Here is a 16,948-nt window from a genome sequence, read left to right as displayed (position 1 = left end):
TACAAGAGCAAAATCCCAATGTCACGTACAGTGATTTAATTTACAATGAGGGTCTGACAAAAATTGAAGACCAGGTTAAAACAATTTCTAGAAAGGATTTATCAGATTATGGAATGATCAGACCACAGAGAACCGAGGAAATCAGTAGCGATTTAATACGGGAACTAGATTACGATACTGCTTCCTTACAACAACAATTGACAGAGTCTGTTCCACGTTTGATCCCAGAACAAAGGTTAGTATTTGACAATGTTTTCAAAAAAATCGAAGATGGCGAAGGTGGTTTGTTATTTTTGGATGCTCCCGGAGGCACGGGAAAAACCTTTCTTTTAAACTTGCTTTTAGCGCAAATCCAAAAAGATAAAGGAATTGCTGTAGCAGTTGCCTCTTCCGGAATAGCCGCCACTCTGCTCAATGGTGGTCGAACGGCACATTCGGTGCTTAAACTGCCATTAAACTTAGCCCATGAAGAAATGCCAGTCTGTAATATAAGTAAAAACAGCGAGCGTGGACGTATGTTGCAGCAATGTAAATTATTAGTTTGGGATGAGTGTACTATGTCCCATAAAAGAGCAATTGAAGCTCTAGATCGGACTTTGAAAGACATCAAGAGTAATCCAAATATCATGGGGGGGATGGTGGTACTTTTAGCGGGCGATTTTAGACAGACTTTGCCGGTTATCACTAAAGGCACCCCTGCAGATGAAATAAATGCGTGTTTAAAAGCGTCAACGTTATGGGTGCAAGTAAAAACGTTTAGTCTGTCTACAAATATGAGAGTGCAACTACACAATGATGTACAATATGGACAATATGCTGCTGCTCTTCTTAAAATTGGAGAAGATCGTATGGCAAAGGATGGTAATGGCATGATTACATTGGATCGTGAATTCTGCAATGTTGTGCATAATCCAGATGATCTAAATAACTTCGTCTATAGCGAACTGCTAACTAATATGAGGAATAGAGACTGGTTATGTGAAAGAGCAATTTTAGCGCCGACGAATGAAATGGTGGGACAGATAAACGAGCAAATTATGTCACGCGTGGAAGGTGATATTGTTGAGTTTCTCTCTGTAGACACTGTAATGGATACTGAACAAGTAACATCATACCCTGTAGAATTTCTTAATTCTTTAGAACTGTCGGGAGTACCTTCACACAAACTGAGGCTGAAAGTAGGCGTTCCTGTCCTTTTAATGCGGAATTTAGATGCACCAAGACTGTGTAATGGCACACGGTTGCAAGTGACACACCTCGGTCGCAATATTGTAAAAGCAATCATTATGACTGGAATGGCAAAAGGAGAGAACGTTTTAATCCCCCGTATACCCATAATTCCGACAGATTTGCCATTCCAGTTTAAGAGATTACAGTTTCCGCTGAAAATCGCATTCGCTATGACGATAAATAAAGCTCAGGGGCAAACATTAAAAGTAGCCGGCATTAATTTAGAAAAGAGTTGTTTTTCTCACGGACAATTATACGTGGCTTGCTCACGTGTTTCAAGTCCACAGAATCTCCATGTGTTGGCCAGAGAGGGAAAAACAAAGAACATAGTTTACAAAAATGTACTACAGTAATAAGGCCTCTTATTTTTAGCTTCCTACATTATTATACTACTTACATTAAGTTAGTACTTCCTACGCAGACGATGTTACGGATGTCACACTGTCTAACATCGGGGGTTGGCAGGTAGGTAGTTAGTAGTATTTTAAACCGATTTACATTATTTACTTTTTATATTTACTAAGGAAACATTCGGAGCTATCCATTATGTAGCTTAGGTTGCTTTTGAACAAATTTTGATGTGAAGTTGAGGATTGGAACACGATAGTGGGACATTGTTGCAGGGGGACTTATAGCCGGGAGAAAACAAAAAAACTTATGCGGACGAAGTCGCGGGTAAAAGCTAGTTTATGAATAAACGACAAATGTAGTGAAAACAAAACAATAATAAATGACTGAATTTGAAGCTATTATTCTATATTTTTAAAATAAAATTAATTTGAATTTAGAATTTATTGGCAGCCATTCATAAATTACGTATTGTAAAACGGCAACTTCATAGGTAAAGAGTTATTAATTACATGTGTTATCGAGAATTAGATTGTTGGGAATTGTAAGGAAGACAAAGTCGAAGATTAATACATGGTCGTTCGGACTATTATCTTTTGGCGTAGAATATACCTAGTTGATAATTTAGCGTTGTAAAATAATAAGCAACTTAGATATAGTTTCCTATGTTATTTTAGATCGAGGAACAGATTACTTGAAGATGAGTGTGGTTGTTAGTGGATGAGAGTGATTATTAAAGTTCAATTCATGGAAGTTAAGTAGAAATGCCGCAGGTAACGACTTAATAGGATTCACGGTACGTTGGAGACAATGATTAGAATCGCCAATTATTTAGGTACTGTTTTGCAATATTTTTTCAAAGTCACAAAGATGTCGCTGCCGTCTTGTATTATTTTCACTGACAAATTATTAAGTATTATTTATCGACGGTCTATTGCTCAGTAATTTAAGCAATTATATTGTACGTCCTTAAATTCTAGAAATTATTATAAAGTCGTAAAATATCAAGGTAGCTATTAGCTGAGCTTTTGATGATTCGGTTGCTTATAGTGCACTTATTTATTGAAGTTCAGACTTACCTCAGGCGGCAGAGAACCGCCGGCTTCTTCAACAATTTTGATGGCATAAAATATAACGACATAGCTTCCTGACAGGATCTGCAGTAAGTTGAACGTGTTGATCAGAATCAGCGGTTTCAACACAGGAGATCGAATGACAGTTGCGAAGAATTTGATATTCTCTTCCCCTCGGGCTTTCTCCTTCTCCCGACATGATATTAATTCATGGAGTTCTCGTTGTGCCTGTTTGAATCAATTAATTGTATCAGTTCTTCTAAATTGATGAAGATGGGTGGATTAGATAAGATAAGGTACTATACTATAAGTATAGTTCTAGTTACCTTAGAACTTATGTCTCAAGGTGGGTGGCGCATTTACGTCGTAGATGTCTATGGGCTCCAGTAACCACTTAACACCAGGTGGACCCTGAGCTCGTCCACCCATCTAAGCAAAAAAAAAGAAAGATAAGATAGATAAGATATTAACGAATCTGATCTAAAAATATTTCAACAGCTTGCTACGGGAATATAGACCTTTTGACCGGTTACTTATTATTTTTAAATAAAGACAGAGCAACGTTGCCTGTCTAATTTACGTAAATGATGAGAAAGGATGTATATTAAAAATATTACAACAACGAGCTTGTCATGTGATGCATGTATCCAGTTGAAGAGCGTACATTAAATGTCAACTTCACTTATTGTCCTCTATAAGTATCTCAGTACTTGAATAAAGTACAGTAGGGACGTACATATAATTTAAAATCGTGACCAAAAAAAAAAACTACCCATCATTTTAACTTACCACAGGTTTTGGTATTTTTGGAGAAGTAATTTTGGCAATTCTGTTTTTACGGATACGGTACTTAATTTTTGTAATTTTATTTGTCTTTAAAGCGATAATAAGTTTCTGAACCAGCTAAATTCATAAATTATTGCATAGGAATAACGATAAGTTTCCCTTGCTAACTCTAATTTTTTATTTTTTTTATTTTATTTTTTTATTGCTTTGATGTGTGGACGAGCTCACAGCCCACCTGGTGTTAAGTGGTTAGTGGAGCCCATAGACATCTACAACGTAAATGCGCCACACACCTTGAGATATAGTTCTAAGGTCTCAGTATTCAGTATAGTCACAACGGCTGTCCCACCCTTCAAACCGAAACGCATTACTGCTTCACGGCAGAAATAGGCGGGGCGGTGGTACCTACCCGTGCGGACTCACAAGAGGTCCTACCACCAGTAAACTTTGTTATTGATTCTACTGTAATGTGCGAGTGAAATGTATTTTATATTATAAGTGCAGTCAAAAATATATAATGATTGGGTAGATGTACATTTACTGTTTGCTCATAAAAAACTGTACGAATGGTAATTGTTTGTATTTGTTTTGACAAGGCTTGGACAATAAAATGTCACATCAATTGTCTTGCTCCTCCTCCTTAGTTGAGCTCATTTAGAGTTCAATTATATAAATAATATCGCACGAAGTTCTCGAACCATCGATTTTATGATGATATGGCGAGTCTGATATTTATTGTTTTTTTAAACGAGGTTCACGTTATCTCTTGAGTGCTTACTGTTGCTTTTTCGTACTGAACTAGTGAACTCTGAGGTCGAAATTGTGACAAGACACTCGTAACGTGATCAAATATTTTAAACATCAAAATCTGATTTTAATAATATGAAAGAACAGAATGGATATGATTTTAAAGTTGTACGTTAATCTATTAAAAACGTACGTACGTAAAAGTTGATCTACTTCATGTAACTCGTGACGTGATCAAATATTTTAAGCATCAAAATCTGATTTTAACAATGAAAGAACAGAATGGATATTATTATGATTTTAAAAGTTGTACGTTAATATATTAAAAACGTACGTACGTAAAAGTTGATCTACTTCAAGTAACTGGCTCACGACCCAGTTACTAGAGCCCATAGACGAGAAGGTCAATGATGCTATCCACCTTGAGGCATGAGACTTTTAATTGTATTGTATAACTGCTGTCCCACCCTTATAAACCGGAATACATAACTGGTTCGCGGCAAACATGATGTTGTGTTCATACGTGCTTATAATACTCAGAACTAATTACGCAAATTCATAAAATTTACAGATAATATTTTTAAACTATGTTCTTCTTGATGACCATAGTAATCGTTCGGCCCATATTAGCCTTTTTGACACGGTTTTTTATTTGCTTGACCTATATCTATCTATGTAGCGGAATCTTGCGACGTAATTTTCAGTTACAAGTCGTTAGATTAACTTAAAAAATGCACACATAATTATGATGGACCGCGTGGTAGAACAACAGAATGATTTCATTACTTTGCCCAAATATCCTAACCGGGAATAAATATTATTTTTATTTTTAGTTTCGTTTGCTATTGAAGACTGTGTTTTAGTTTTTAATTACACAATTTAGACCGAGTTTCATTGTACTGCACAATGACTGCATTATTTTATAGATTTAGGTCTATCTTTAAGTACGTACCAGTTACTTTTGAATGTTTTAATGAAAACGCTTCGCTTAAGTTGACCGACAAAGTATAAAATATTTTATACCACGCATCACTGAATCACTAAAATGTTATTGACACTTCTTAGTGGAATCGGAATAATTACGTCATCTTTTGTTTCACGGAGATATTTCTGAAATCGATTGCCGATATCAAAGAAAAAACCCACACATTGTAACTATTCCTATATTACTCCATATTATGTATTAAGAATATAACAAACACAGTGACACTTCTTAGTAGAATATCTTTTGTTTCACGGAACCATCTTTGAAATCGATTGCCGATATCAAAGAACAAACCCACACAGACAAATAATATAATAAACAGCTTACCGTTTCAGTAGTGCCTCGGAGTCTTGACATCGCTGCCATGGCCTCATGGAATCTTCCTCTTCTAGCCAACCATGTCGGACTTTCCGGAGAGAAGCATAGAGCAATGAATGCCAATATTGGCAGTACAGTGGAGAGATATGCAACGGACCTCCAACTAAGGGGACCGCCCAGGGTGTAAACGTACAACACTCCAAGAGAATATGCAACGAACGGAGTTCCAATTAGTAGACCTCGTAATCTGGGCTCAGATATTTCACCCAAATAGACCTGAGGAAAGAAAGTTACATTCTTATAAAAACTCTGATATGTTAAATGAGTTTATTATTAATTGCGTTTCTTTCAATAAAATTTATTTCTCCTTCCTTCTCTTAATGGTGGTAGGACCTCTTGTGAGTCCAGGTAGGTACCACCACCCCGCCTATTTCTGCCGTGACGCAGTAATGCGTGTTGGTTTGAAGGGTGGGCAGCCATTGTAACTATATTTGAGACCTTAGAACTTATATCTCAAGGTGGGTGGCGCATTTATGTCGTAGATGTCTATGGACTCCAGTAACCACTTAACACTAAGTGGGCTGTGAGTTCGTCCACCCATATATGCAATAAAAAAACCCATAAAATTAAAATATATAGTTAATTGATTATTTTATGTTTAATAACCTGTGACGGAGCAGCCATGAGGCCTACAGCGAAGCCACAGACAATTCTACCAAGGAGCAATAAAGCGTGATGCGACGCAGTTCCTATTATGATCCACCCAACGACCAGCGGGACGGTGCAGGACTGTAGCGTCCGCCGCCGCCCGATGGCTTCCATCACCGGACCTGACACCATCGAGCCGAGAGGGGTAGCTGCCGAGTGGATACTGGCTACAACAACAAATAATAGTTTCGTAATTATTATAATTTTTATTGTTTAGACAGGTGAACTGAACAAGCTTATGGTTCATTTGGTTAAGTGGTTACCAGATTCCAAAATTGAATGTCTAGATTAGAACGTATAATTGTCTCATATGACGGCTGTCCCACCTTTCAAACTGGAATGAATGATTGCTTCTAGGCAGAAATAGGCAGGACGAGGGATGCGGGCTTACAATACCACATATCACCAATAAAAGTATCTACAGTAGTCAGCCCTATCTTAATTAGATCTATAACGAAATAGCTATTGGCAGAGACTTGGCATTTTTGGGGCCTCTTGTCCAGTCCGTTCACATTACTTCAGTGTGTTTGGTGTATACGATTATTTGAATGATTTGCTATAACAGCAAATGGGGGCGAGGCCTAGGATAGAAAGAAACGTGTAAGCAGCCACATCGCCTCATACACATACTCATTGGGAGCTCATTTGGTATGTAAATATTTAACTTTATTCAATTAAGCTACAATTTGAATCTTGATAGTCTAATCATGACGTCGCAATCATAATATCAGTAAAATTAAAATTTGAAACGTTTCACAAACAAAAAACAGTGAACTTGACTATAAATTCGAGGATAATAATTGTCGTTGTCGCTAGTGTAAAAATTATTTATACTCTTTATTTTAAGAATGTTTATAATAAGAGTGGTGGCTGAAAGCATAAAATCACCAGCAAACTCGTATCACTTACAGGCATCGCGTTCTCATCCCCAGACAGGTACCAGTTATTGTAATGAAATACGTACCTGACATACTCGTATGTTCATGAATGAATTACACGGTGAAAGAATAACATGGTGTAATAAAAACCAAACCCGCAGAGCATTATTTCTGTCATTAGTCTAGTCTCTCCGCACGGTTATGTACCATACTGTCTATTTCTGCCGCGAAGCAGTAATGCGTTCCGGTTTGATAGGTGTGCGGGGCCTTGTCTTCGTAATAGCTCTTCACGCACAGAAAATGTTCTGCTTCATCTTATTTGGGTTAACCGTTGATCAATAATAGTCACCGAACACCTTGTAATGGTGTTTCAGAAAAAATGTACTTTATAAATTTAGCGTGGCAACTCTGAAATGGCGTGGCAGCTGTTTATTCCGATTATTAAAAATGGAGCGAGCTTTACGAAAGAATAACGCGTTATAATTGTGAAAACTTATTACGAAAATTTGGTAAGTTATGCTGAGACCACTCGCAAGCTTTGAAGAATTTTCAGTCGAGAAAGTGCACCTAATGTGTCAACCATTCGAAGAGTGGTAAAAGAATTGAAGAAACTGGGTCAGCTATGGATAGTATCCTGTGCGTCAACATACCGGTCGGTCTCTTGAAAATATTGCTGCGGTAAACGAGAGTGTCGCCAAAAATCCGAAAACATCAATTCACATTTTGACAAAAGACCTCTCACCTTCATGCGTACAAAATTCAGCTTACTCAAGAATTCAAACCGGCAGACCATGGAAAGTGCCGGTAATTCATTCAATGGGTAATGGAGCAAAATTAAGTCAAAGCCAATTTTTCGAAAAAAGTTATCTCTTATTTCTCCGATCTCCATTCCATTTCCATCTGAATGGATCCGTGAATACACAAAATTGTCGAATTTTGGACTCACAAAATCCACATGCAGTCAATGCGAAAAAATGCACCTACAACGAACAACTATCTGGTGCGGGTTTGGTTCAGGCGGCGTGATTGGGCCTTACTTTTTTGAAGATGAGGCCGAAATTGCAGTGACTGTGAACGGCATTCGTTACAGGAGCACGATAACGAAGTTCTTGAGGCCTCAACTGAATGACATGGATATGGAAGACATGTGGTTTCAGCAATATGGTGCCACCTGTCACACCGCGCATGAAACAATAACGCTTGATTGCAGCAACGATTTCCAGAACAAATTATCTCAAGAAATTCTGATACCAATTGGCCACCAAGATCATGCGATTTGATGAGTTTCTTTTAGTCGTCATGGCCTAACGGATAAGACGTCCGGTGCATTCGTGTTGAGCGATGCACCGGTGTTCGAATCTCAGGCGGGTACCAATTTTTCTAATGAAATACGTACTCAACAAATGTTCACGATTGACTTCCACGGTGAATGAATAACATCGTGTAATAAAAATGAAACCCGCAAAAATATAATTTGCGTAATTACTGGTGATAGGACCTCTTGTGAGTCCGCGCGGGTGGGTACCACCACCGTGCTTATTTCTGCCGTGAAGCAGTGATGCGTTTCGGTTTGAAGGGTGGGGGAGCCGCTGTAACTACATATATTTGAGACCTTAGAACTTATATCTCAAGGTGGGTGGCGCATTTACGTTGTGGATGTCTATGGGCTCCAGTAACCACTTAACACCAGGTGGGCTGTGAGCTCGTCCACCCATCTAAGCAATAAAAAAATCGGGTTTTGTAAAATCTGAGGCTTATCCGAATAAACCTAGAACAATTCTTGACCTCAAATTTGAGATCCAACACATCATGTGTGAGATACAGCCAGATCTCTGTGAACAAGTCATGGAAAATTTCACGAAAAGAATAATGGCCTGTTATCAGAACCGTGGGGGTCATTTGACGAATATTATATTCCATACTTAATTTGAGCATGTATTATTTACAATACAAGAAAACTCTTACTGAGACACTCCTTAGTATCGCATAGTTTTTATGATAATTCTACTAAAGCTACTACTTCAGCTAGTTATCTTGATATAAAAAAAAAAAATTAACCCACATAATGCAAATAGATAACTCAAGCTTACGGAATCAACTAAGTAAGTATTATTTAGCTCTATAATCATTGACATTTTTCTTAGTCTTTTGATATAGAATTATATTGCATGCTATTCATTAGATGTCGAAATAAACTAAACGACGAAACTATTGTTACGCATGAATTCGTTTTTACGCATTATGTAACCTCGAGTTGTTTGTAGAGCAAGAGCTAAGCTACATATAACGAAGCTAAACTAAGAAAGCTATTATACTAAGCCAGTTATCGATAAGTTTGAATTGCATGCACAATAACAACTAAACGAGTCAAATTAGTGCTGTGCAAGTAGTTCAGTTTGACACTGATAGGCGCCGAAGGGGTGGGACAGGTGAGACGGGAAAATCATTAACTCACATAGCAACTGATCGGCATACACTACTAAAATACTAAACAAGCTTAGCTCTTGATCTCACTATGCTCAGAGTTGTTCAATTTAATGTTAGCAAAGATTGAAAGTGAAAGGAATCTCGTTAATTTTTCCACATTGTTTTATCAAGGATAGAATATTAGATTGCTTCATTATGAAATATACTAGAAAGTCTGGTGAATACTTTAATAAATCTACTTAAACTTAAATATGAAATTTTTAGATATACATATATTTTTTTTATTGCTAGATGGGTTGACGAGCTCACAGCCCACCAGGAGTTAAGTGGTTACTGGAGCCCATAGACATCTACGACGTAAATGCGCCAACCATCTTGAGATATAAGTTCTAAGGTCTCAAGTATAGTTACAACGGCTGCCCCACCCTTCAAACCGAAACGGCAGAAATAGGCAGGGCGGTGGTACCTACCCGCGTGGACTCACAAGAGGTCCTACCACCAGTAATTACGCAAATTATAATTTTGCGGGTTTCACTTTTATTACACGATGTTATTCCTTCACCGTGTAAGACAATCGTGAACATTATCACATCATATATAGAATAGCCTTTCAAATCGGATCCTATGTTTATTTTGATATTGAATTAGACAGAGCATTGATGTCAAACTGCAAATGCAGGCCTTTTTGCAATTATTAAAGAAAGTTCTAAAGACTAAACGACAATGTTCTTGCAATGCAAACAAACAACAAACAAGCACATTTTTGTATACATTTACATCGTTGTTTAATGACGACTGTGCATTCACATCCAGAAAAATAAAACAATGACAGAATTCCATTGTTGATTGTTATTAGGTGTTAGGAACCCACGTGATCTTAATACTCGTTAATACAGAATATTTTGATAAGTATTCATAAGACGCAAGATTTTTTAAATGGGCGGTTTTATTCTTGTTTCGTCTTCCGTCTGCGGTCGCAAAGACTATAAAATGTTCGAGATATTTGAAATAAAAATATGAATTAAACAAATTGTACGGTATAAAATTATGAATATTGTGTATTTAAACTATACTTTAGGAAATTAAAAAAAAATAGTGCATAACTATGATTATATGTATAACTATGGTTATAATATTATTATAACTATACATACATATGGTTGTAAACAACCGAGCTCTAATTGAATGATTAATATGAAGTTTCCAGAATGCTCTTAACAATATATTTATTAATTAAATACATTGTAGTTAAAGATTGTAAAAAATTGTGCTAAAAAAGGATCTAAAGCGAATTTCATAATCCTAAGCGATTACATTACGAGTATACTCCTTACATACTGAAACTAAATATGTCAGTGTGCAACTAATGACAATGACAATATTATGGAACATATTTACGGCAGTCAGATATGATTTTATTATTATGTAACTATGGTTATTATGAAATTTTATTAATTGATTATTATTCGGGAATTATTTCTTAATTGATCCTTATTAACGCGTATTCTATTCGCTAAAACATTATCGTGAGCACAGATAGAAAATAAAAAAATGAATTGCTGTTCGTTAGTCTCGCTAAAACTCGAGAACGGCTGGACCGATTTGGCTAATTTTGGTCTTGAATTATTTGTGGAAGTCCAGAGAAGGTTTAAATGTAGATAAATATGAAAATGCTCGGAATTACATAAAAATAACAATTTTGTTTTTCCTTTGATGTGTCCCCGTCGGACGGATTCCTTTTGTTTGTTTTAAGTTTATTTTATACAAAAGCTTAGGTCTTTTATTAAATTTTACCGATTGAGGCACTATAAAGTCTGTCGGATCAGCTAGTTTTTAATAAAAATCTATATCCAACAGTATCCTGAGCATGATCGCAAGCAGGCTGGACTGTATATACATGGGTCGCTGTGGTGCCATCTCCCATGGGATGTTACCACAGTAATTCATTGTGATGTAAATATAACTACTAACATAGGTCTAAGTCTTATTAACAATTTATATGAGTCCTGGATACTTGAAATAAAAACATTATTATTGTTATTATTATATGTATTCAGTGGAATTTAGATTTACTGTACTTCCACGACAAGATTGCTTATGAATAAAGGAACTGTATTGAAGGCTATGTTTAAACCTGTTATTCTGTGCACAATGTGGACTATATTTATACGTTAATCTTATAAATTCTTAAGCCTAACATGAAAATTGTTATCAGTTATTTTGAATGCGCCGAAATTGAAACAATTCCAAGTTGTCTGTCTGTCTGTGATAAATAAAATACATAAATGTAGTTTAAGAATAACATTTTGTACTTTAATTTTAATACCTTCTAAGTCTGATAAGTGAAAAATTATTTGACAATGAGTGACGTAACGAGGCCGTCGACAGTTTTTTTTGCGGATGGCTAGTAATTGTTATTATTAATTTTATAATGAAATTCCGCATAATTTTTACAGATATAGAATTTCTGACAGTAATTGAGAAGAAAAAAAATGAAGGGATATGCTCTCGACGAGTGTTAAAATAAATGAGTATGCAGTGGGTGTCGTTCATTATGAGAAATTCCTATTAAAAAAACTATAATATTAAGGTGTAATTTGAAAATATGTAGTTCCATAGATATATTGTTATTGACATGTCTACTACTTGCGGAAACCAAAGAAAAACATTTCTACAGAGTAACTTTCAAATTTGAGTTTGTATTTCATTTTCATTTTTAATATTTAGTCTCTATCAGTCTTCATATCCTTTAACATCAATATGTTTTAAATAATCCTTTATAAATCGGCTATAAACCATAGTACAAGCTTATTTTAAATATTATTATTTAAAAACATACATAGTTCTTCTTCTCAGTCGTTCACTCCTGACGGAGTGGTCGTGGTTACGTAAGTCTTAATGTTTGGTTGCGGCTTTTGAGAGACTTCTCCATCTTTCTCTATTTGTGGCGGTACGTGTACACTCAGTAAGGGAACACTTCGTAGATAACTTAACCAAGTCTGTCCACCTTGTGGATGATCGGCCGCGAGAGCGTTGACCGTCTACTCTTCTTTGAACCACTAAACGTTCCAATGACCTTTCATTACGAATGATATGTCCAAACATATTAAGGATTCGCAATTGCACAATCGACGAAACCCTTTGTTTGATTTGGAGCTCTTTGAGAATGGATACATTAGTGCGGTGAGCAGTCCATTTTACCCTCAGCAAGCGTCTCCAGCACCACATCTCAAGGGCGTCAATCTTTTTACGACATTTTTGATGGATCGTCCATGTTTCTGCTCCATATAGGAAAATAGGAAATATTAAGCACCTCATCAAACGAACTTTGGTGTTTTTAGTTATGCGGCGATCTTTCCATATTTTTGTGAGCTTTTCCACGGCTGATCGTGTCACGGCACAACGTCTTTTAATTTCTTCTTCGCAACATTTTGGTTAAATACATAGTATTAATACATAGTATTTAACCAAAATGCGTCGGTACAGCAAAGATCACATATTTTTTGTCTCTTTGATGATTGGAACTTTACTAAAAATCTATTGCTTGGATACAACGGCCCAAACACTCACAGAAATAATTAACGGCTCGACATACATTTAAGATTGTGTTTAATAACATCAATACTATTTATGCAGTAAAATCAACCACTTCGGGGATTAACCCGGACAAACAAAGTGTGTGTGTACATTACAGACAAGTAAAAGCATGTATTTTAGTAAAGTGCAATTACTATAGTCGACTATATAGTAAATTTAATATATTTGTGGTTATTTATATGATTGTTTAAGATAATGAGTTATATATATATAAAAATGAATTGCTGTTCGTTAGTCTCTCTAAAACTCGAGAACAGCTGGAGCGATTTGGCTAATTTTGGTCTTGAATTATTCGTGGAAGTCCAGAGAACGTTTAAAGGTGAATAAATATATGAAAATGCTCGGAATTATATAAAAAGAAACAATTTTGTTTTTCCTTTGATGTGTCCCCCGTCGGACGGATTCCTTTTGTTTGTTTTAAGTTTATTTTATACAAATACATCGATTGAGGCAGTACGAAGTCTGCCGGGTCAGTTAGTGAGTTAATAAAATAATGCAATTGAAACTTACCGATCCAAGAGCCCATCTCGTCGTCTGTTCTCATAGAGCTATTCTCACGCTGGAGTTGTGGTAGAGCAATCGCTGAGAAACCGATAGGATGACCCGCACCAGCGGCAAGGATCAACACTGCACATGTTATGAGGCACTGAAATCAAGGGTCCGAGTTTTTATTTTATTCCTTTTTTTATTGCATAGATGGGTGGACGAGCTTACACCTGGTGTTAAGTGGTTACTGGAGCCCATAGACATCTACAATGTAAATACGCCACCCACCTTGAGACATAAGTTCTAAGGTCTCAGTATAGTTACAACGACTGCCCCGCCCTTTAAACCGAAACGCATTACTGCTTCACGGCAGAAATAGGCAGGGTGGTGGTACCTATCCGTGCGGACTCGCAAGAGGTCCTACCACCATTATTCTTCGTTAAAATGGTCAATTTTACTGATCTTATTTTCTTGTTGGTAGAATATATATCTCGTGTATTCGTTTGATGTGCAAATTATATAAAAAATATAATTTTAGTAAAAAAAAAAATCAAAGTAGGTTATTTGTCTCTAACAGTTATTTATTCATTTTTACAACCAGTATAACAAAGATACCCTCCCCTCCTGGCTGAGCCTTTGCTCGCCCACCTGTCCGGTGAAACTGGAAAGGCCTTCGGGCCACCAGTAATCTCTCAATCATAAAAAAAAACAAAGATACACTTCGCATATGCCAGAATCAAATGACAAAACACACACACAATGTCATCACACACAACTCATTGTATGTATGCCAAAACCCTTTTTTGAAGTGGCTAATAATTAGTCCTGTATTTTGATTCAATCAGATTGTCATTCAGTCAGTCATTGCCAGTGTCAATAGCACGCATAAATCACAAAAAAAAAAAAAACCTCAATGCTCACTACGTACAAATTGAGTACGATTTGTACATAATAGTCATCTCATGATATACCTATATAGTTAAAGAATTTAGTTACCCAATATCGTTAATGTTATATTTCTCGGTCCTGCCTGAATTTTAGATTACCTGTTTTGGTGCTAGTGTTGGGGGCCAAACGGAATTTTTACCTGTTACCTGACCCTACGGCACACAAAGCGTCTCAGAAAAGGAACAGTGGGGTAATCTTTACAAATTTGGACGCTGTGTTGTAATATCATATTATTTTGAATGCTTGTTTACGTCAATAAAACTATTAAATTAGTGTAGGTCCGTCTTTATTTTTTAACGGTATTCCCATAGAATTATGTCTATAGTTAAATATTGTACTAGGTACGTTGTGGGAGCTAATTTTTAAACCAAACGTTAATAATGTTGGATTTTACAAAAAAATACTATGGTCTTTATTAGATGTTCGAAAAAAAAATCCAACTCAATATTTTACAGGTTTTAATACTAAGTTAACAAACATAATAATACCACTAGACGAATCTTCGTGCAATTAAAGACCGCTATTGTACAGCTATTATCATTGCCAAGTTCTATTGTAACAGATTCGCATCAACATCAACGTAACCTGAACAGTTTTGAGGTACATACATATGTTCGTTGTTCAAGGCTCGATGACGTCGAACTCCATTGGCGAAGTATTCACCAACTTCCAACTATCGCATTTCTACAATGGCGGGTGCTACTGAATCTAGAAATATTCCGGACTGGTTGGTGTAAGTTAAAGGCACTGTTACCCGTAAATGAATATAGATAGCAGTAACAATAAATAAGTAGGTAGTATAATAAGAATAAAAAAAAAATATATAAATATGTGAAAAGAGGTACATTACTTTTTATTTTCAGACCGCTGTGATCTACTGTAATTGGAAACGCAAAAAGTTTTAACGTTTTAAACAACTTAAATAATGTTTTAATGTTTTAAACGGACTTTAATAAATTAATAAACATTATATTTCTATTGAGAATCCTAAATAATTATATCACCGCCACCCTGCCTATTTCTGTCGTGAAGCAGTAATGCGTTTCGGTTTGAAGGGTGGGGCAGCCGTTGTAACTATACTTGAGACCTTAGAACTGATATCTCAAGGTGGGTGGCGCATTTGCATTGTAGATGTCTATGGGCTCCAGTAACCACTTAACACCAGATGAGCTGTGACATCGTCCACCCATCTAAGCAATAAATAAAAAATTCTGAAATATAAGGTATGTAATTCCAAATATAAGATACCAAATTACCGTTGTTTGAGCGATAAATTATTCACTATGGAGCTATTCAGTTTATCGATTTTGTATCACTAGTTGACGTAAGACGCGATTTATATTTCAACATGTGATTCCAGGCAATGAACAGTCTATTTTTATAGAAAAAAAAATATGGCAGCCCGTTTAGGTATGTGTTTTGTGTTGCTTATGTATTAATTACAATTAAAACAGTAATTTGACCCATACCTTGAGTCATTTTCACTGTCAACAATGTAACTTGAGAGTAATTAATCTTCATAACATCTTGCAATTTTTTTTAATTTGTCTGCGAGATACTTCATTAATTACAATCAACAACTGCTCAACTTCCGACTAAATTTTAATACAGATAGTAGTTTTACAATTGAGTTTTATTTACTCTACACTACATTTGGTTGACTGATAGAGAATACCTTAGGCATTAAGTCTGCCAATGTAAATAAATACATGAAGTATAATAAATAAATAAATAAATAAATTGATCCGCATTCATAAAAAATAAGGTTTGATTACTAGGGAACTATAATTCATATTATAATCGATTATTAGGGATACTTTTTTGGATATAATAATGTTATCAGCGAAAAATGTAATAAGATATACTATTTATATAACGGTCGGATGTTTCCGAAAATATTTTTGCATCAGCAGTTAAATATGAGATTTATGTTTTCCTTAATCGTTAATATTTCGTTGAATTAATGCATCTACTTGAAATTTAAAATTAATACACAGCGGACGCGGACGCTTCTATTACAAAGACTTAATTAAACTCACGTAGTTTGAAAATAAAATTGTTTCAAAATCTGCAAGTGTTTAAGTAAGTTTTCTGTAGTTTTAGCATTAGGTACATGTTCCTTTTCGTTTTAATTTAACCTCGTATGAATATTGATTTTCGAGCAGCTGTAAAAATCCGATAAGCTTAAAAACAAACGAGATTTCTAATTACGTATGTTCGGTTAAATCTAAAAATAAAAAATGCGGAGTACAACACTGGTCTGTAGAAACGTAGCGTTGAATACTTGCATATTGCAACTAAAGTCCCAGCTCAGTAGTAATAAATATCATTTTGCGTTTTTAGAAGATACGGAGAAATAATAATAATAAGGCGCATGACGGTCTGGGCCCTGGCGAAGGGGTCTAAGAAGACGACGT

General features: G+C 35.8%; 1 protein-coding gene across 1 annotated transcript in view; it reads right to left on the bottom strand.

The window, feature by feature from the left end:
• LOC114252549 (facilitated trehalose transporter Tret1) overlaps window positions 1-16,948 on the bottom strand; it is a 40,117-nt gene that overhangs the window by 8,951 nt on the left and 14,218 nt on the right. The window contains exons 3-6 of the mRNA XM_028187070.2: window positions 13,608-13,743; window positions 6,154-6,362; window positions 5,497-5,763; window positions 2,658-2,879 (exon numbers count right to left, since the gene is read on the bottom strand). Coding sequence (XP_028042871.2) covers window positions 2,658-2,879; window positions 5,497-5,763; window positions 6,154-6,362; window positions 13,608-13,743 — 834 coding nt within the window. The remainder of the gene's footprint in view (window positions 1-2,657; window positions 2,880-5,496; window positions 5,764-6,153; window positions 6,363-13,607; window positions 13,744-16,948) is intronic.

Source organism: Bombyx mandarina, chromosome 08 (assembly GCF_030267445.1).
Source record: "Bombyx mandarina strain Sakado chromosome 08, ASM3026744v2".
NCBI lineage: Eukaryota > Metazoa > Arthropoda > Insecta > Lepidoptera > Bombycidae > Bombyx > Bombyx mandarina.
This window is presented reverse-complemented; position numbering and strand designations above follow the sequence as displayed.